The following is a 21,024-nucleotide window of genomic DNA, read 5'->3' on the forward strand; positions in this document are numbered from 1 at the left end:
TAATAACTTGGAAGCTTGATTTAAATTTTTTTTTAATTAATTATTTATTCTGGGGGGGGGGGGGGGAGAGAGAGAAAGCGCGCACACACGCAGGCCCGTGTGAGAGAGTGGGGGAGGGGCAGAGAGAAAGGGAGACAGAGGATCTGAAGCAGGCTCTGTGCTGACAGCAGAGAGCCCGAAGTGGGGCTTCAACTCACACACTGTGAGATTGTGACCTGAGCCGAAAGTCAGCCGCTCAATGGATTCAGACACCCGAGCTCCCCAAGAAGCTTGCTTTTCAACTGGGTATCAGAACTTCTCATTAAATGACACAGATTGGTAGGATAAAGAGGCAAAGAAGTATACTACTAATTTAGACAAGGAAATTTTGTTGGCTTAAATGAAACAAAGGTGACACTACTACTTCATATTTTAAAACTGATTTTAAAAATGCAAACATTAAAATGACAATTTCTTCATGAAAATTCTTCCTCAAAAAGCAATGTTTTTTAAATCAACTTCACTGATGTGCTTAGAACTATTTTTCTAGCAATGATAATAGATTTCTGTTAAGCTATCAATAGTCACTTGCCCAGCTATTCTTTCTACATGAATTGTGTGGTACGAAACATCCTATCCCAATCTGTCTGATGTTTGCTAGAAGAATCTATCCTAAAGACAAGAATCGTTTTCCTCATTCTGCAGCAAACTTTTAATTCTACAAACACGACAATCTTCAAACTAACGTATCCGGAACTTACTGAGAAGTACTGCTCTGCTTCAAGCTGATCTTGGAGTTCCTTCATTTGCCCGTCTGCATCTTGACGTTCTCTGTGGGGACATTAAAGCAAAGGTTCAAATAAGCTACCTATATATTAAACCAGCAACTCTTGAAATGTGGCCTAGGGAACCACTGGGCATCCCTGGAGCCTTTAAAAAAAAGAAGTCCCAAGAGGTCAAATTATTTTCGTAATACTAATCACCAGTGTGGTGGGTTTTTTTGTTTTGTTTTTTTTTTCAAATTCTCATTCTCCAACTAGTAAGTATAGACTTTTTTTTAAAGTTTTATAACATATGATGTCATCATTCCAACAACTAATGAAATATGTTTGTATGCTCTTGTGTTTTAAAATTTTCTCAGTTTTGGGGCTCAGTCGGTCGAGCATACAACCCTTGGTTTTAGCTCAGGTCACGATCTCACGGTTCATGGATTCGAGCCTGCATCGGGCTCTGCGCCGATAGCACAAGTCTGCTTGGGATTCTCTCTCTGCCATTTGTGCTCCCACGCTCTCTCAAAATAAATAAACATTTAAAGTAAGTAAATTAAACAAATAAAATTTTCTGTTTTGATTTCTAACACAAAAAAATATCATGAGATATAACTCACATAAACAAAAATTTGGGGGGGCCCTTCATAATTTTTAAGAGTGTAAGGGGGTGCTGAGACCAAATAGTGATATATTAGAACAGTAATACTAAATTACATATTGTCACACATTCACTGTGATCAGCCATTTCTGCCCAACTAGTAGAATTAAAAGAGGACCTGAGAATTGGTCATCTTAGGATGAGTGAAGAAATAACTGAGAAGGGGCCAGAGGGGAGGAAAGACGCACAAGTTTTTATGTTCATTTTATTAAAAAAAAAAAAATTTTTTTTTTAGTGTTTATTTGTTTTTGAGAGAGAGAGACAGAGTACCAGCAGGAGAGGGGCAGATAGAGACAGAAGAGGAGACACAGAATCGGAAGCAGGATCCAGGCTGAGCTGTCAGCACAGAGCTCGACGAGGGGCTCGAACCCATGAACCATGAGATCATGACCTGAGTTGAAGATGGATGCTTATCCAACTGAGCCACCCAGGCGCCCCTAGCTTTTATGTTTAAATGTAGATGTTTAAATTGCACAGATTTGTACATTTTGTAAAAATTCACGAAGCTCTACATATCATTTGTGTATTTTTTCTGTATGCATTATTACATATATGTATGCATATATCTTCAATAAAGAAATAAAATTAAATAAAAAATACATAAAATAAAAAGTGAGCCTCACAACCCATTTAAGAGGTTGTGTTGAAATAAATTCTGGAGTTTTTTTTTTTTTTTAATGTTTATTTCTGAGAGAGAGAGAGAGAGAGAGAGAGAGAGAGAGAGAGAAGTAGGGGAGGGGCAGAGAGAGAGGGAGACCTGAAGTGGGCTCTGTGCTGACAGCAGAAAACCCAATGTGGGGCTCGAAACCCACAAACTGTGAAATCATGACTTGAGCCAATGATGGAGGCTGAACTGACTGAGCCACCCAGGCACCCCAAATCCTAGGGTTACTAAGAAAACATAAAAATCACAATTATTCCAAGTCTAAGCTAAGGGGAAAAAGGCAAATTGGAGAAGAACACCACATATATGATACAATTAGAAAACAAAAACGCTCCAAAATCTACAAAAAACTCAACCCTACATACACTGTACAGATACAGAAGAGTAAATAACGAACTATCACAGTAGATTCTTTCTGGCGAGATGAACTACGTCTGCATTCATTAAGGGGAACATTTACTGTTTAGTCTGAGTATTTTACAGGGAAAAGACATTTGAATACCACCTAGATATTTAAAAATATACACAGCAAGAAAGACTCAGACCAAATGATTTAATCATACTGTTTTCAATCTGTGTGTTACTTAAGGCTTTTATTCTTATTCTCATTTAACATAATTTGGTCACTTTGTTTACTTACTGGCTCTTAAAACCTCCACATAAAGAAAGTTATCACTCATTGTCACTTTATGTGTTATATCTGTATTTTACTATTGAGGTGCCTGCTATTAAAAGCGAGGATTCTAATTTTTCTGAGTCAAAAATGGGAAAGATGCTGATTAATACTATATCAAAGGTCAATTTTTGGAATGATCTCATCATCATCGGCTAGGCCCATTTGCAGCAAACCTCGGTATAATTTTAATATCCTTGCAGAGCTGCCATCATCCACTTACGTGTAACTTGAAACACCTAACATTTATTAGGTATTTAAGACAAGTACTTTTCAAAAAAATAACCCATTATACGTACATGGTTACAATGAAAAAGTACAGAACGGCACAGAAAAAAATCGGCCAGAAAGGGAGCGGTCTCTCTTTCCACACGTCTTCACACCCTCAATTCACTCCCCTGGAGGAATTCACTTCGTTTCAATTCCGTTTTGTTCTTTTGGTAACCACCTCCACATCTCAGCTTATTTCTTGACACGAATTTAAACTCTTCTTTACTAGTTCCCTGCTGCCAGAGTGGGGAGTTAGCTCTTCCTATCCCTCACCTCTCCCCAGCTCTCCTAACACGGCCATATCACTGGCCTCGGCCATAGAGCCAAGCCTCACTTCCTGCTCCATCAACCACAAACCACAGCCTCCCCAGTCCGGGATGAGAACCGCAATACTCCCAGCCACCCTTTCTCTTGTTTTTGAAATTTGACGAGAACACGTCCAAATGCGGGTCTTTCCTTCACTTATTTTCGGTTGAGTCCTTTCAATCTGAAGACTTCTCTTCCCGCCACGGGAAACTGTTTTCCATTATTTCTCTAACGACTTCCTCCTCTTCCTTCCTTCTCTAGACTTCTCTGTCTGGTGCTAGAACCCCTGGGCCACACACCTTCTACGTCATGCCCTCTTCTTCCCCAGTCGATGAAATTTCTTTGACTTTTTCTTCAGACCGTCCTAATAAATGTATATGCGGTCATTTTTCATCTTTAACAGCTCGTTCTCATTCTGGCTGCCCTTTGTGCTTTATGCCGGCTTCTTGTTTAATGGAAGTACTATCTCCTAGAAGTTTGGATCGATACTAATTATTACTAATAGGCTTTTTTTGTTTGTTTGTGCTTTCCTCTTCTTCCTTGATGTATTCCTCACCTGGGGGTACGTTTCCTTTTTCTTTATCACAGTCTTTCTCTCTAGTACTGAACACTTTCCTCAAGTGCCTGGTGATACTAGGTTATTCGTTTACAGAGGCGGCAACAGGCAGAAGTAGTAAAAAGAAATCGTTGGGGAAGCAAAGATAATCTCGAGGGACAACAGCGGCACTCAACGCATTACTTAAACAGAAAAAGAGAGCAAATGTGGTCAAGAAAATGATCAAAAGAAAACCCGCAGGTAAACCAAAATTAAGAGAATTTACATGTGGATACTCGTATATATGAATAAAACTTTGTCTCGAACAGTTTACTTACTTTCGAAGTTCAGCATTCTGCTTTTCCAAGCTCATTTTCATTTCCATGAGATGATTATTCTCCTGTTTTAACTGCTTTTCTGACATTTTTAGTGTGTTAACTTGCTGTGTTTGCATCTTCAAGTCATTTTGTGTAAGGCAGCGCTTCTGAGTTTCTTGCTCTATTTTTAATGTCAAGTTTCTGATCTAAAAAATAAATTGTATACTTGGTATATAAATAAATTACTGTGACTTTGATTTATTTTTTTAATGTTTATTTATTTTGAGAGAGACAGAGAGAGAATGAGAGAGTGAGAAGGAGAGGGAGGAGGAGGAGGAGGAGGAGGAGGAGGAGGAGAAGGAGAAGGAGAAGGAGGAGAAGAAGGAGAAGAAGGAGAAGAAGGAGAAGAAGGAGAAGAAGGAGAAGAAGGAGAAGGAGGAGAAGGAGAAATCATGAACTACAAGATCATGACCTGAGCTGAAGTCGGACGCTTAGCCGACTGAGCCACCCAGGCACCCCTTGATTTTGATTTTTCTTATCAATGAAGCTTGCAGCAAATATGATCATGTAAAACAGATTTTTGTCCTTAGGCAGCTAATTCACTTCACAGTAAAATATTTTTCGTATTTCTGATGTCGTACTTTTTAAAATAAAATATGGTCTTTAGGGTAAAAATAACTTAAAAATTTTAAATTATGATTCATTCAGCATATCATCCAAACGCAGTAAAATTAAAGGTTGCAGATTATAAGAAAAAAATTTTAATTATGAAACCAACATTATGGCTAAACCTACGTGGACTACGAATTCATTACATAGTTTATTATTACTTATTAGTAAACTTCATACTCACATCTTCATTTAGCACATCTTTCTGCTTAAGGAGTTCATTTATTTTCTGCTGTGACTGCTTGAGGTCACAGTCTAATATAGAGCATCTCTTCTCAGCTTCCAGCAACAGGTTTTCCACCTTCTGCTTTAACGTCCTTTCCTCTGAGAGGTTTTTCTCCATTTCTATTGCCACAAAAATGGACACAGTTGTGCATTCACATACCAAAAAAGCGTATCAAATACAGGACACCATGCCATGAAAACTGTTGTAAATGACGCTGCTTTTTTTTTAATTTCCAATTTAATATTTTCATCACTCTCCCTAATGTGTTTGAAATGTCAACAGTTTCACGCTTTGAAATCAGGAGTTTTATTTCCAGTGTCCAGAAAAATCGACCACTCTGCAATATTGCATCTATTCTAACTGAAGTAAAATGGTGCCTTCACTTATGATTCTAAAAGAGGCTTACATCTTTTTAATAAAGACTTATTTCATTTTCCTGCTACCCTGTGCCTCTTGGTGTTACTTTTCTTACCCTAAAACATTCCAGGTAGATTCTATGACGTCTATGGCTCTTTCCATATTAGCATATCACTATGCAGAGAAGGACAATTAGGCTTTGGGGAAATGGCAAAGGACAAGCCGCTGGGACCGAAGTTCCTGAGGTTAAACCCTGTCTCCGACACATCCTACTTACTTACGGGGCACGTCCGTTAGGCTCCCTGAGGCTCAATTTCCGCATCTGCAGACTGATACCACTACCTGTTCTCCCTTACGGGGGATGTGACGAAGATTCTTAGTTACTATCTGTGTGGCACTTAATAGCTGCTTGGCATACAAGAAGAATTTGGTAAGTGCTCAGTATTTAAGGACAATGTTAAAAAGACCTAAAGAGAATGTTCACAGTATTATTTTCCAAGAAAAAAAGCAAAAAGGGTATAAAAATTTCAGAAAATATACAAAATAGCATCCTGATTAGTAAAATTGTGGTTAATCTTTACTTACTTCTTTATACTTTCCTGAATTTTCTAAATGATTTGTAATGAACTTTTAATTTGTTTTATTAATCAGAAAAGGCTTTTAAAAGTGAAGAACAGGCAAAGTTTATGTCTAAACAAGTGATTTCCTATTAAATGTCAGTTATTACCATTAAAGGATTACCTTTTGATGTACTGATTAGAAAATCTTTTCAAATCCAATTGGGCTCCTCTGCTGTTTCATACCTAATGCTCGATATTGAATTATCGTATTACAAAGTTATATAAGGGAAAATTAAGCCTATGAATTTTCACTTTTTAATGAACTGCCTTCAAAAGTGTGGAAAAAACGAAACTATTCTTCACATTCCACTAATAACAGCTAATATTTCTAAGCATTTTCACGTGTCATTGCACTTGGTCTTCAAAACAACCTAAAACTCTTACCTGTCTAAGAAGAAACAAGGCAGAAAAAAGGTTAAGTAACTAGACAAGGTCACATGACTAGTTTTCATTAGTAAGCCATAGTCTTAATCAAAGGAAGCTACGGAATGGCAGTGGAAAAGCCAAAGGCTTTTAGAGCCGGTCTGAGCACCAGCAACATTTAAGTTTCGTGTACTCCTATAAACTACGAAAGTCACCATACATCTTATGTTCGTATTCTAAAAAGGAGTTTGAAAAAAAAAAAAAAGGTAGGTACCATTACTCTGAATTGGTTCATTTTTATCAGTTCAGAGATAACACATGGACAGATATACTCACTTAAAAAAACAATCACTCTAATGTGGGCACAGAGAATAGACAGGGGCATAAGTGAACTTACTGAGTAGGTGATGAAAACACAGATTCCATGACTTGTTTTGAGTGGTGGTTACACGTGTGTATTACAAATGCGAGCACTTGAATTACACCTCAAAAGAAATTCAACTCTATCTTCTAGGCCCCTGACAGGGAAACATGGCCCACTAATTTCCACTCTTGTAATTAGATTTTTCTAAATAAAGCACTCATTTCATCTCTTAACATCCTTAATTACTGCCTGAAACTAAACTGATTTTAAGCAAGAAAGCTCCAATTTAAATTTCATTCATTAATTAAAAGGCTATTTTTTTCCAAATTATTCATAAATGTTATGCTTCAATTTAAAATAAAATTTCTGCTTAAGAGTTCTATGAATCTTTCGCAAGAGTCTTTTATTAATTTCCTTTGGAATTTCAAATCCTTCATAATTATGAACAGTCAGTTAGGAAAACAAGAAATTATCCTAAGACAATTCCAAGATACAGGCTGGTTTGTGGAAAAGTTAACTCTGTTATTTTACCCTATATTCGTTAGGAGTGGATGACTTTGACCAGATCTAGCTAGTATCTTCATCATGACAGAGTTCAAAATATTCAATGAGCTTGTATGCTAGTTAGGTCAACTACTATTTCCAAAATACTTAGTGTGCATAAACTGGCAACAAACTGGTAAACGTCAAACTAAATATTACAAAAATAGCAAATCCCCCCAAATCTGAAAAGATACATCTAGAACCTCATGCTCTTTATGCCAGTTACTATTGCTATCACTGAAATATTCATTTCTCTCTGATCCTTATATTTGGTTGAATAATTCGGTATTTGGGACTTACATCTTAGAAATGATCGTTGCCATAAAGAGAAAAAATGATATGTATATAAAGCTTCCCTAATGTTTTTCTTTCCGGTTCTCGATATTTGACAATAAAATATAAAAAAATAGTTTTCAAAATCAAGAGTTGACTACAGAATCAATTCTTAGGAAAATGCTGCAGAAAAAACCCTCTTAGAAAAAAGGCATACCTTTCATGGCTTCTGATTTTGCTTCTTCAATGGATTCATAAATTTTATTTTTATCTGCCAGCCGTGCTTTTGTAGCCTTATGCTCAGCTTCTTCTTGTTCTAAGCTCTGCTGTATAACTTTTAGTTGGTATGTCATATCTATTTCCATGTTGTTCTTTTCCTATTAAAGATTTAGAATAGCAGCGATCAACAAAAAAGACTGGCTCACAATTTCAAAAACTTATAAAGCTGTTTTTTACAAGCTAAGAATGTTCAATACTTTCCCTCCCCCCTTCACTCAAACTTCTTGTAACAATGATCCACGGAATCCACCTGTTCACCTCCTGCTGAACCTACGGCCCCATCCCTCCACTCTACGGTTTGGGGAGCTGCACTGAGAGTGTGTGATCTCAATAAAGTAACACATGATATTCTCACCACCAGATTCGACAAACACTTTTCAGTAGTTACCCCATTTTGACTCACTGTTGCCCCTGAAACTATTTCCTTGACATACCTGAGTGCACTCACTTGGCTCCCCGCTTCCTGTTCTCATCTTTTCTGTCACCTATGAAGTTTTCCCCCAGCTATTCCTTAAATGCTGGTCTTCTCTGGAGGCAGCGTTCTTCAGCCACTTCAAGCTTCTATATCATGATTTCTCACCTTTAAAACCTATCTAATATTTCCCTTTGCTGTATCTGATGACAAATTTTCAGGATCCTCTACCATTTACCCTGATATTCCACATAGGAGACTTGTTTTAAGTTGGGACACTTTAATAATAGAAGTCAATCTATTTTCTCTATATCCTCAAAAGATTTTCTAATTCTTTGTTTCTATAGTTTGTATCATATATGTAAATATTTCTTTTGTTTTTCAAATAAATCCTTAACACTGAAAATGATTTTTTTCCTTTTTTAAGTTTATTTATTTTGAGAGAGAGAGACAGCAAGTGAGCATGTGCAGAGGAGGGGCAGAAAAGAGGGGGAGGGGGAGGGAGAGAGGGAGAGAGGGAGAGAGGGAGAGAGGGAGAGAATGAATCCCAAGCAGACTCTACACGGTCAGGGCAGAGCCCGAGGCGGGGCTTGAGCTCACTAACTGTTGAGATCATGACTTGAGCCAAAATCAAGAGTCAGATGCTTAACCAACTGAGCCACCCAGGAGCCCCTAAAAATGAGGTTTTTCAATCCAACAACAGAGGAATCAACTCTGCCCTGAAAAACCATTGCTCTAAACAATCTTTTCCGAGATAGGCTCTTGCATTCACACGGCTTCAGCTACTTCTGTACCAATGACTCTCAAACACTGCTAGCTTCAACATAGTTTACTCCTTTACGAACATCCTAAGGCACCTCAAACTTAGGACTAAAATAGATTTTGTCATCATTTCTTCTAAAAGAGCTCTTTCCCTTCATTCTTTTCTCCCCTTTGTTCTTTATGAATTACTGTTACCGTTATATATCTTGTCACCATGTAAGAGCCTAGAAGTCCTCCTTAAATACCACACATATGCCTTAGCTAATCCATCACTAAGTGCCACCAAATATTCTACCTCCAGATAGTTCTCAGGTTCACCCCCATTTTCCATCCTTTTAACCACCATACTAGTTAAGTCTCCATCATCTGAATTACTGAAAACGTCTCTGACTAGTCTCCCCCGCTCTTGTCTTGTCCTCCTCAAATTTATTCTCCACACATGGTACACAACGATCTATCTTAAATGTATGTCTAAAAAGAGCATCTAACTTAAAGCCCTTCAGTGGCTGGGTCCGTTGCCTAGAGAAATTAAGTTTAACAGAATATTCAAACTCTCACATGATCTAGCTCATGCCTAGGTCTGTAGCTCCTTCTGGTCAGTGAATTCCTCACACTTGACATGAGAACCACACTGCAGTCTTCAGGTGCATTTTGGCCCGATGTCTATTTTTATAAAATTTCACTGGAACACAGCTACACCCATTCCTTTACGTATTGCAGCAGGGCTGAGTTGCAACAGATTATATGGCCCTCAAAGCCTAAAATATTCATTGTCTTTTGCTTAAAAGATTAAAATCTGTTGACCCCTGCTCTATACTCCAGAACTATTGAGCAGTTAGCGTTAAATAAACCAGCTACGCCTTTTCTATTTCCCATCCTTATACTTTTGCTCCTGCTGTCCTGCCCAACTCAGAATGTGCCTTTACCCTGCCAACCAATCCTGCCCTGTCAGATTAGGGCTTCGTCCTGTGCGTCCAATATACCCTGTCCATTCTTCGAGCAGTCTGCTTACCACGCTGTGTTAGAATTATCTGTGTACTTTATTAGTGACTTTAGGTACTACTCCTTAGATTGTATTTTTTTTTAATTTATTATTTTTTTAAGCAGGCTCCGCGTCCAACGTGGGGGCTTGAACTCATGACCTAGAGATCAAGAGTCACATGCTCTACCGTCTGAGACAGCCAGGAGGCCCCACTGTGGGATTGTTAAAGGCAAGCAAAGACTGCATCTTGATATTTCTACCACAGACGATACATTAAATACTTGAAAGAATGGATAAGTGAACAAAAATAACACCTTAACTGCACACAGCCTAGAACTCATCCCTGGCTTACAGAAGTTCTAAAGAAAAACTTTTCAATGCCAAAAGCCATTGTAACTTTCTATCATTTTAAAGATACGTTGTAGTCAAAATCTAAGTTTTCCTTGGGCCCCTAGGGAGAAACATCCACTGAAACCATACCGATACCCCTCATTTTAGAGTTAAGTTTTCCAATCTAAAACTCTTTGTCATCTTCCTACAAAATATAAAGCTGAACGTGTTTTACCTTTTCCAAATCAGTAAATCTCTCCTGTAGTTGTCTCTTCTCCATCTCTACTTTTGCTAATAAGATTTTGCCGTTCTTTAAGTCTTCTTCTAGGCCAGATATTCTACCTAAAATTGCAACATTTTAAAAACAATAAGCCCACAAAGTATATATATGTTAAATTAAGAGTAAAAAATTTTGAGAAGTTTTATAATTGTTGGTAGAGTGTTTTATGGCTAAGTCAACTGGAACCCAAACCGTCACTTTGGGAGGTGGTTTTTGATAATTGAAAATATTTCACACTATTTGAAAGCAAACCTTCTATTCATAAAATTTTCTATCAATGCATTCCATATGTTATGCTTCACATAACAGAGTAGTATATTCAGAAATGTGCTATTCCAGCACATACATCCATCATCTAAAGTTATTTCCGAAATATAAATCATCGAGATGAATTCAAGTGCAATCTCTACTTTATAATACCTTGTAAGTCATTAATTATCTCTGATCCGTGGGTTCGGTCCCTCCTTTCAGATTCTAGAACTGACTGAAGGTTGATAAATTCCTTTTCAAGTTTTAACTTGGCAGTCTCCAGCAGACAATTTTTATCTTGAAGATCTCTATTGTTAGATTCCAGCTGCTGAATCTGTTTTGTACTTTCTGCCTGGGTTTTTCTTAATCGGGCTGCAGTATCAGATTCTGTTCTCAGCAAAGCATTGGTTTCATCCAGCTGTTATTCCATTCAAAATCAAACAGACAACAACAAACACGAGTGTATATAATGAAAATACTTCTATTTATCAGCCTGTTACAAACTAAAGTAAGAAACACACCTACAAATAGTTTCCTAATGATTTCCCTTTAAAGTCAGAGGCAAAGGCCTTTTTGTAACATTCCCAATTAAAATTAGTATTAGTAAGTTATCATCAAGAAAATTCAATATCCTATTACAAATGGAGATTGACCTACTTGTCTCTGGAGTTGATTTACTTTCTCAGTGGATATTTGAGAGTTCTGATTCCTTTTTTTCAAATCTTCAAGTTGATCCTTTAAACTGTTAACTGTGATTAAAAAAAAAAAAAAAAAAGCATTTCAGTGGCAAGCTTCAACAACACACACATACATACACATTTAATTTTTTTCTTGGTAAGTATTTAATATTCTACACCACAAACCATCGTTTTCCAAATTTCGTTTCTTGTCTGCTTCGTGATCAGCTTTCCGCTGATATTCTGCATTTTTGTGCTGAAGAAGTGCCTTTTCTCTTTCTAATTGCCTTAATGCTGATTCCACATTTTTCCTTAAGGTAATCTGAAATAATGCTTAAAGTTACTATCGAAGGAAAGTATGGATACAAATCAAATGAAAACACAATTTTAGTATTTCAAGCAGATAAAAAAGAACTTTAAAGAAGGCCGTAACTGCTGTTTCGTTAAAACTGACAATAACGTTTTCCGTTACTTTCAAAATAGCACACCTCTCTTAAATTATTAAGGCCATACTGTTAATGGTTTACTACTGAAAGTCAAACTTCCCATAACTTCATTACCACTGAACCATCTTCACTTAATATAAACTACGCATCTGAAATGTTAGGAACAGAAATTTAAAAGAAGAAACAATGGTCACTTTCTGTTGTTAAGCCAAGTAATTGACACAAATGCCAATTTTTTTACGTGAAATATCTACGCATTCTAAATTCACTCAAGTTTGCAAACCCGTAACAAAATGAGGCTCATCACCAAGGTTATCCTGTAACTTCAGTCCTGTTCGCCAGTGCAACATAAGGTGGGTCTTACTGTACATCAAGATGGGTGTTACTATGGTTCTAAGACACCTCTCTGCAGGGAAGGCAGGCATCACAACGTGCAGCAAACGACAATGGTAAGGAAAAGCATACAGCAACTTTACCTCCTCTTCTAGCTCCTTTGCTACCTTCTCAAGGCGAGTATTGACAGATCTAAAGGATTTCAAAAGAAACAGTGATTGACAATAAAAACACTTACTTAGTATAAATTCAAAGACGATCATATAATTACTTTATAACTCTTCCTTTTTGCTAAGACGTTTGAACTTAAATTTTAAAAGACAACATTTCGTTATCTAAACAACATACTTGCACTTCTGCTCTAATTCTTCTTTGGCTTGTATCTCAGTGCTAAGGTGTTCTTCTAACGTGTATAGTTTTTTCTGAATCTGTCCGAAAACAAGAAACTATAATTATAAATTTTGGTCACATTTAAAATATGAGAGGCTTAAAGACAAGGATAAGCTGTTTTTTAAGCTTCATATAAGATCCTTTATAATGGTAGTTTTTGTACCTTCTTAATGTGACTTTTACCAACGTAAGGAAAAAAATTCTCCATCTCTTGCTTTCTATGTATGTAAACATGACGTAAATATACGAGTGAGATGCTCTAATCTTGGCAGAATTCTTCTATGACGCCAAGTCTCTCATTCATTATGAATAAAGGATACCCTCTGATATGCTCCACTGTTCTTCTGCAGACTATTTATGTAAAAATACGGTCACACAGTGTACTTACAAGATGAAAAGGTCTATATCTGAAACAAATTATTTGGAATATTTAACTGCACTTGCTGAAGAATATATTACTTCTCTTAAAAATGAGAATTTAAGTTCTTCTTTAGATCTTTCTACACAGTGCCAGGAACACTACTATAAGGAGTTACGGTCAATGAGTCTTCCAGGAATGGCGGCTAATTGATTATAAGTCATTTCCTTGCCATGCTTTACATCTTCTTCTAGGCCAGATATGTTGATCTTTAAACCAACTGCAATTATATTATGTATTAAATAATCCATTTTTGGAGCATCATTACCTTCATAAAGGACTCAACTTTTTGAGTGCCTTTTATGCCTTAGGTCCCATGTTAGGCACTTTACAAATACTGTCTCATCAACCCTAACAACAACCCTAAAAAGGTGGTAGGTAGTGTTGTATGTACTCGATAAAGAAACTGAAATTCAAAAAAGGTGAGTAACTCTCTAGATGGCTTAGCTAATAAGTGGCTGTGCCAAAAATCAATCCAAGTCTATTAGATTCCAAGGCCAATATTCTCTCTACTGATTAGGTTTCTTTAAGAAACTCATGGTTTCTTAAATATTTTATACATCTTAAGCAAAACTATCATTTTTCCCTAATAAGAACACACAGGCCAATGAACAAGTCCTGTTTAACTACTTTTGGCTATTATTACATTAGTATAATTTGATCACGCTTGTTTTCACTTGTTCATTCAAAATTCTTACTATCAGTTGTATACCCTTAATAAATAAAAACAAGAAAATTACATAACAGATACTTAAACAATAAATCCATAGGGGCAATAATAAAAGAAATACTTGGTAGAAACAAGGCTGGGAACTTCTCTCTTAAGTAGATGTAGCACTCCAAATGCTAGGTGGAAAATGGCTCTATCAAAACATTGTCAGAGGGATGTGTTTTTCTCAGTTTTTCAACATAAGTGACATCAACATACCTCTTGGCTTTCCTATTTAAAACAAAACAAAAAAGAAATTTAAAATGTATGCATGCTTTATAAAATTCCTAAAATAAATCAGGCCAAAATTATCTAACCAATCTTTTTACTTTCTATAAATTTTAAGGAGAAAATGTTAGCATCCTCATTAACGTGTATGTGTGAGCACAATTTACTTTTGTGTATGGTTACAAATTATAGAGGCCGCAAAATATTGTTAGTTTGATAAAATTAACCTTTGTTTGAATTCATTCCCACTCAAAATATTAATTTCTCCACAACTTCTGTACCCTTAGAGCTTATTATCTGTATTCTTTTAGAGTACTAAGATTATAAAATTTTCTGAGATTGTAGATGTTTATAAACCTATCACTTTTTTGCTATTAAAACTATGCCTAAAAGCTATGTTTAATTCATCTTTTTACTAGCCGCCTATCTTCCACAATACTACCTGTCAAATAAATCCATCATCTCAATGTTTTGTGAACTGTATCACAACAAAGAACACCAGAAAATGGTTCAAAAAGTAGCATCAAATGAACTTTTTAAACACATGGATATTACTAAATTAGTCGAACATGTGACTAAATAGTGAAAATTTATACATACTTCATTTTTCCTTGACTGTATTGAATCATTTTCTCTGCAAGGTGGAGAGTCACTTAATAACCTAGAGGGAAAGGCAGGAGATAAATTCTTTGCATGTCATTTTAATCCATTTTCTAATACCCCCAAATTATTCTCAGAATTAAACTCCAATCACAAAGATTTCTCTTTTTTACTTCAACATATTTTAAATGAAGCACTGTTTTCCCCTTTAGACATTTATATCATTCTCGATAATTTAAAATGCTGCACTTGTTCTGCCCCCCACTCTTATCTGATGTTCTAGTCTTTAATATTGTTGAGACTGGAGTCACTATATGGCCTATACCTTCCCCCTCTTCATCTCATTTTGAGTTCCTAGAACTATCTTATCTAGAAATCTTCTAGAAAAGAGACCCCTCTCCTCCTTTTCAAAGGTAACATCTCTTGATTCCCAGGTCTTAATACATAAGTCATCACTTCTATTTAAATATCAGTATCTCACTTTAACTGGGTCCTTCCTCACTGCCTATAAATATGCTTGGGTTTCTCCAGGCACTCATATCCTCATCTCAGTGAGCATGACAAGAGTTTTTCGAGTACTACCGTTGGCAGGGTGTCCAACTCATCCTGGTCTACCTAGAATTTTCTCAGTTTCAGCATGAAAGTCCCTGGCCACATCCCAGGAAGCCCCTCGGTCCTGGGCAAACCATAATGGTTGGTCCCCCCTACCATTCCATACATGGAAGTACCAAGTTTCTCAAATATGTTTCTCCAATGTCTTTAATGCCTCGCTACGTGTCAAAGTCAAAAGTCCCTCAGTATAGCACACAATAATCACCTGCTGCTTAACTCCAACAGTTTTTAATCTTTACACCCAATACTCACTGCAGTCAATCAGTACTTACTGGTCTTGTGCCAGGCTCTGTGCTACATGGAGAGATTGTAGGCAAAACACTCGCAATCTCATTAGGTCTCCCAAATGATCAAAATACAGCAATAAGCACCTTGTGTTTGAGCCCTAGGACCACACTACTCTGTCCCAACGCGTGCTAACAGGCCACACTTTGGCTTCCATGGTTCACCTGCCCACAGCTGTCACCTAACCTCCCCACATCTCGGCCACTCAAAACCCTTTCTTGTTTTTACAAAAGCCACCCCTTCCCTGAGGTCTTACCTGACTTCATACCCTCACCCCAAAGATGTGCCTTTTATTTTTCTTCAGAACCACCTCAGATATTTTGGTGCCTTTCTTTTTTTCCTTTTTAAAATGTAGGTATTTTTTAACGTTTTTTTGTTTGTTTGTTTTTGAGAGAGAGAAAGAGAGAGCGTGAGCTGGGGAGGGGCAGAGAGAGAAAGGGGTACAGAGGATTTGAAGTGAAGCAGGTTCTGTGCTGACAGCAGAGAGCCCGATGAAGGGCTCAAACGCACAAACTGTGAGATCATGGCCTGAGCTGAAGCTGGATGCTCAACTGACTGAGCAACCCAGGTGCCCCAAGATTTATTTATGAGAGAGAGGGAGAGAGAGCAGGGGAGCAGCAGGCACGGCGGGGGCAGGGAACAGAAGATCCGAAGCTGGCTCTGTGTGACAGCAGCAAGCCTGACTGGGCTCGAACTCACAAACTATGAAATCATGACCTGAGCCAAGTCAGACGCTGAACCGACTGAGCCACCCAGGTGGCCCAGCACCTTTCATAAGGCAAATATCACATTCTACCCTTCATTACGACTATATTATTCTCTTATATCCGTCATTAGTTGTAAGTTCCTTCAAAAGTACGTATTTGGTCTTACTCTGTATCCCCCAAAGAATACAGAACAGTGCCTTGCATTCATTTGTAACTGAATACAACATTCAGAAATAATGGAATTAAATGAAAAGTAACTTTTGATAGTCCTTTTGAGAAACTCAGCAGTTTAAAACAAATGAACACTTTATCTTCTATAGTCCAGAGTATCACAGTAAGACAACTCTTATAGCACAGTCTTGAAAGCAATAAAAATGCAACAAACAAATCACATACAAATTTTCTCTATAGTAGGTAAATCCTATAAAAGGCAGCTGATTTCCCACAAAAGCTTTAGGAATTGGGAAGGTTTCTACATCTCCTTTATCATCTTCGATGTCATCAAAGTTGCTGCTGTCTATGTCACTGCTGAGTTCAGGTACTACAGGAGCTGCCGCTGTTAGAAGAAAAGAAATGAATTGTTTTATGCATAATCCAAATATACACTAGCCATCCAGATTTTGTTTTATATCAATTACAATATGTGATTGTGTGATACCAGCACATGACATATTAATAATATATAACTAATCAATAACATTATGATTTACCATAGAAAATTTTGGTAACATGGTTTACATTTTATCATTTCAAAAAATAAAAACCTTATTAACTTTTATTACTATATCGGATCAGCTTTATCTATAGATAAATCTACTAAACAAGGAGAGGAATATGGTATTATTATAGGTACTAAAAGTGAAAGCAGCAGTAACTGCACATACATTCTTCAGTCTTCGGCTTTTTATACTCTGTAAGTAAAATATTCCCTACTCTTAAAATGAATTAATGTCAAATATATATAAAGTTAGAATGAATTACTATGCTTATTCTAGTATTCATCAAAGTATTGTCTCCACATAGTGATTTATTAATTCAAACTCATTCAAATTCAAGGCTATTTCCCTGATTCTGAAAGTTATTTGGATTTATAAAAAATGTGCCAAATTAAGAAATCTATTATAAAAGTATTAAGAAATATTGCTAATAAATACAAATTAGTTTAAGATATTGAGGAACATTAATTTAGTTATGAATATTGCCACAGAACAAATTTGAAATGAAACCGCCCAATTTAAAAGTAGTATCATTAAGAATATCAAACATGCTTATTAATTCAAAAGAGGAATCAATTTTTGAGATTTCAAATGTGATGGAATGGAAATATTTAAAGTTACTGACTTACTCTCTCTTATGTTATCCCAATTCCACTGATCATTCTTAAAGAAAGGATGTTGTTTGATTTCTTCTACCCCATTTCTCCCAAGTCGTACCTCCCTAAACAATAGAAGTTAAGACTGTATTATAAAAAGATTATGAAAAAAACAAAAAAAAATAACTCTTATCTTGACAAGGATCAAAATAAGGATCACAAATGACTTTGAGATATCTTTAAAAAAAATTTTTTTTAACATTTTATTTATTTTTGAGACAGGGAGAGACAGAGCATGAAAAGGAGAGGGTCAGAGAGAGGGAGACACAGAATCCGAAACAGTCTCCAGGCTCTGAGCTGTCAGCACAGAGCCCGACGCAGGGCTCGAACTCTCGGACTGCAAGACCATGACCCGAGCCGAAGTCGGCCGCTTAACCGACTGAGCCACCCAGGCGCCCCGAGATATCTTTATCAAAAGTTAAATGTTTTTCAAAAAAAAGCAATGCCAATTTTACAATATATGATCTCTCTAGATTAAAAGGACTGTATAGTAAATGCCATGGAAAAGGAAATGTATTTCCCTCTGTAGTTTGTATCAAACAAAAGTACACATGAGGCTTTCAAGTAAAAATATTCATCTGCATGGGCCAAAACTGCATGACCAACTTCATGATGGAAAATGAACACAGGTCTAACTTTGATACAGAAGAGTTATTCAAAGCCTCTCTAATAAAAATGCTATTTTAAAAATCTCTTAAAAAGAATTCACACATTGCTAGAAGCTATCAGTATTAACTCTGATGAACAATTTCATTCTTTGACCTTTTGAGTCTTCAATGAAAATTGTATGGACATAAAAAGCATCTTTTATATATTTTATATATATATATATATATATATATATATATATATATATATATATATATGCGCCCCTGGAGCTATGTTTAATAGAAACAAAAAAAAACCTGTAAACTTTAGAGGGAAGTACTGCTAGCACAATGAGGGCATTAAATTCTTTTCAATAATGGAAAAGAAATTGAAAAGAAAATATCTTTTCTCCATTACAATCATTCCTTGGACTGCACCACCACCCCGCAATAAATTGTTTAGGCAAATTTCTCATGAATGGTACTCCTTTCATTAACATGTGCTATATATCCTGTTTTATATTATACCTTTCAGCACAAATTATGGTCATCCTCATCAACCCATCTAGTCCCAAATCAAACACTATATAGGATCTGTTCTGAGTTTATCAGCATGGATTGGTATCAGATATTAACAAATCTTGTAATTGATAAACATATTAAAATGATTAACCTCTCTAATGAGAAAAACTAACAATGCTTCAGATGGAAAAAAAATCATGATATTCAGTTTGATGAGAATGAAGAAGTAACTATAATCAACGGATATACACCCTGATGTGACTTCTCTGGGTGTCAATTTTGCAACATCAACTCATTTTAATTAATTTTTTAATTACCATCCAAGTTAGTTAGCATATAGTACAACAATGATTTCAGGAGGAGTAGATTCCTTAATGTCCCTTTCCCATTTAGCCCATCTCCCCTCACAATCCCTCCAGCAACCCTCTGTTCCCTATATTTAAGAGTCTCTTATGTTTTGTCCCCCTCCCTGTTTTTATATTATTTTTGTCCCTTCCCTTATGTTCATCAGTTTTGTATCTTAAATTCTTCATTATGAGGGAAGTCATATGATATTTGTCTTTCTCTAATTTTGCTTAGCATAATACCCTCTAGTTCCATCCACGTAGTTGCAAATGGCAAGATTTCATCCTCTTTGATTACCGAGTCATACTCCATTGTATATACGGACCACACCTTCTTGATCCATTCATCCCATCGATGGACATTTGGGCTCTTTCCATCCTTTGGCTATTGTTGATCGTGCTGCTACAAACATTGGGGTGCATGTGCCCCTTTGAAACAGCACACCTGTATTCCCTGGATAGATACCCAGTAGTGCAATTGCTGGGTTGTAGGGCAGTTCTATTTTTAATTTTTTGAGGAACCTCCATACTGTTTTCCAGAATGGCTGCACCAATTTGCATTCCCACCAGCAGTGCAAAAGAGATCCTCTCTCTCCACATCCTCGCCAACATCTGTTGTTGCCTGAGTTGTTAGCCATTCTGACAGGTGTGAGGTGGTATCTCATTGTGGTTTCAATTTGTATTTCCCTGACGATGAGTGATGTGGAGCATTTTTTCATGTGTTGGTTGGCCATCTGGATGTCTTCTTTGGAGAGGTGTCTATTCATGTCTTTTGCCCATTTCTTCACTGGATTATTTGTTTTTTTGGGTGTTGAGTTTGAAAGTTCTTTATAGATTTTGAGTAATAACCCTTCAGCTGATATATGATTTGCAAATATCTTCTCCCATTCTGTCAATTGCCTTTTAGTTTTGCTAATTGTTTCCTTCCTTGTGCAAAAGCTTTTTATTTTGATGGTCCTAATAGTTCATTTTTGCTTTTGCTTCCCTTGTCTCCGGAGACATACTGAGTAAGAAGTTGCTGTGGCTGAAGCCGAAGAGGTTTTTCCCTGCTTTCTCCTTGAGGATTTTGATGGCTTCTAACATTGAGGTCTTTCATCCATTTTGAGTTTATTTTTGTATATGGTGTAAGAAAGTGGTCCAGGTTCATTTCTCTGCATGTTGCTGTCCAGTTTTCCCACCACCATTTGCTGAAGAGACTGTCTTTATTCTATTGGATCTTTCCTGCTTTGTCAAAGATTAGCAGGCCATATGTTTGTGGGTCCATTTCTGGGTTCTCTATTCTGTTCCATTGATCTGAGTGTCTGTTTTTGTGCCAGTACCATACTGTTTTGATGATTACAGCTTTGTAATATAGCTTGAAGTCGGGAATTGTGATGCCTCCAGCTTTGGTTTTCTTTTTCAAGATTGCTTTAGCTATTCGGGGTCTTTTCTGGTTCCATACAAATTTTAGAATTGTTTGTTCTAGCTCTGTGAAGAATGCTGGTGTTATTTTGATAGGGACTGCAACATCAACTCATTTTAAAGTGTGTATCCTAGAATTCTACCTTTAAGATCTTATCCTCCAGAATACATGCAAAGATATGAACACATGAGGACAGTCACTGCAGGACTCCTTGTAACAGCAACTGGCTAACAATCAATATGGTTTGCTGAGAAATCACAGCACTTTTGAGCTCGAAATGCCCTCAGCTATCGTTGATTGAATCTGACCCCATCATTTATGGGTAAGTAAAATTATTTCCCCCCAAAGTAAAATAATTTCCTTAAGATCATAATGCTAGTGTGTCAAGTTTGGACTGCAGTGCACACACCGGTTATAAATGTTGCCCTTTGATAGAATGACTCTTACCACAAATCTAAAAGAATTAAATAGAAAGGCCAAGGAAGAAACTGCAAAGAGTTTCTATCTTCTC

General features: G+C 36.7%; 1 protein-coding gene across 5 annotated transcripts in view; it reads right to left on the reverse strand.

The window, feature by feature from the left end:
• Nucleotides 1-21,024, reverse strand: part of ROCK2 (Rho associated coiled-coil containing protein kinase 2) — a 135,313-nt gene that overhangs the window by 19,689 nt on the left and 94,600 nt on the right. For all 5 annotated transcript variants that reach the window (XM_058682541.1, XM_058682542.1, XM_058682546.1 and 2 more), the window contains exons 8-20: nucleotides 17,632-17,723; nucleotides 16,683-16,842; nucleotides 14,683-14,743; nucleotides 12,686-12,765; nucleotides 12,481-12,529; nucleotides 11,745-11,880; nucleotides 11,539-11,630; nucleotides 11,053-11,299; nucleotides 10,588-10,694; nucleotides 7,805-7,964; nucleotides 5,026-5,186; nucleotides 4,194-4,378; nucleotides 741-810 (exon numbers count right to left, since the gene is read on the reverse strand). In XM_058682541.1, coding sequence (XP_058538524.1) covers nucleotides 741-810; nucleotides 4,194-4,378; nucleotides 5,026-5,186; nucleotides 7,805-7,964; nucleotides 10,588-10,694; nucleotides 11,053-11,299; nucleotides 11,539-11,630; nucleotides 11,745-11,880; nucleotides 12,481-12,529; nucleotides 12,686-12,765; nucleotides 14,683-14,743; nucleotides 16,683-16,842; nucleotides 17,632-17,723 — 1,600 coding nt within the window. The remainder of the gene's footprint in view (nucleotides 1-740; nucleotides 811-4,193; nucleotides 4,379-5,025; nucleotides 5,187-7,804; nucleotides 7,965-10,587; nucleotides 10,695-11,052; nucleotides 11,300-11,538; nucleotides 11,631-11,744; nucleotides 11,881-12,480; nucleotides 12,530-12,685; nucleotides 12,766-14,682; nucleotides 14,744-16,682; nucleotides 16,843-17,631; nucleotides 17,724-21,024) is intronic.

Source organism: Neofelis nebulosa, chromosome 9 (assembly GCF_028018385.1).
Source record: "Neofelis nebulosa isolate mNeoNeb1 chromosome 9, mNeoNeb1.pri, whole genome shotgun sequence".
NCBI classification, from domain to species: Eukaryota; Metazoa; Chordata; class Mammalia; order Carnivora; family Felidae; genus Neofelis; species Neofelis nebulosa.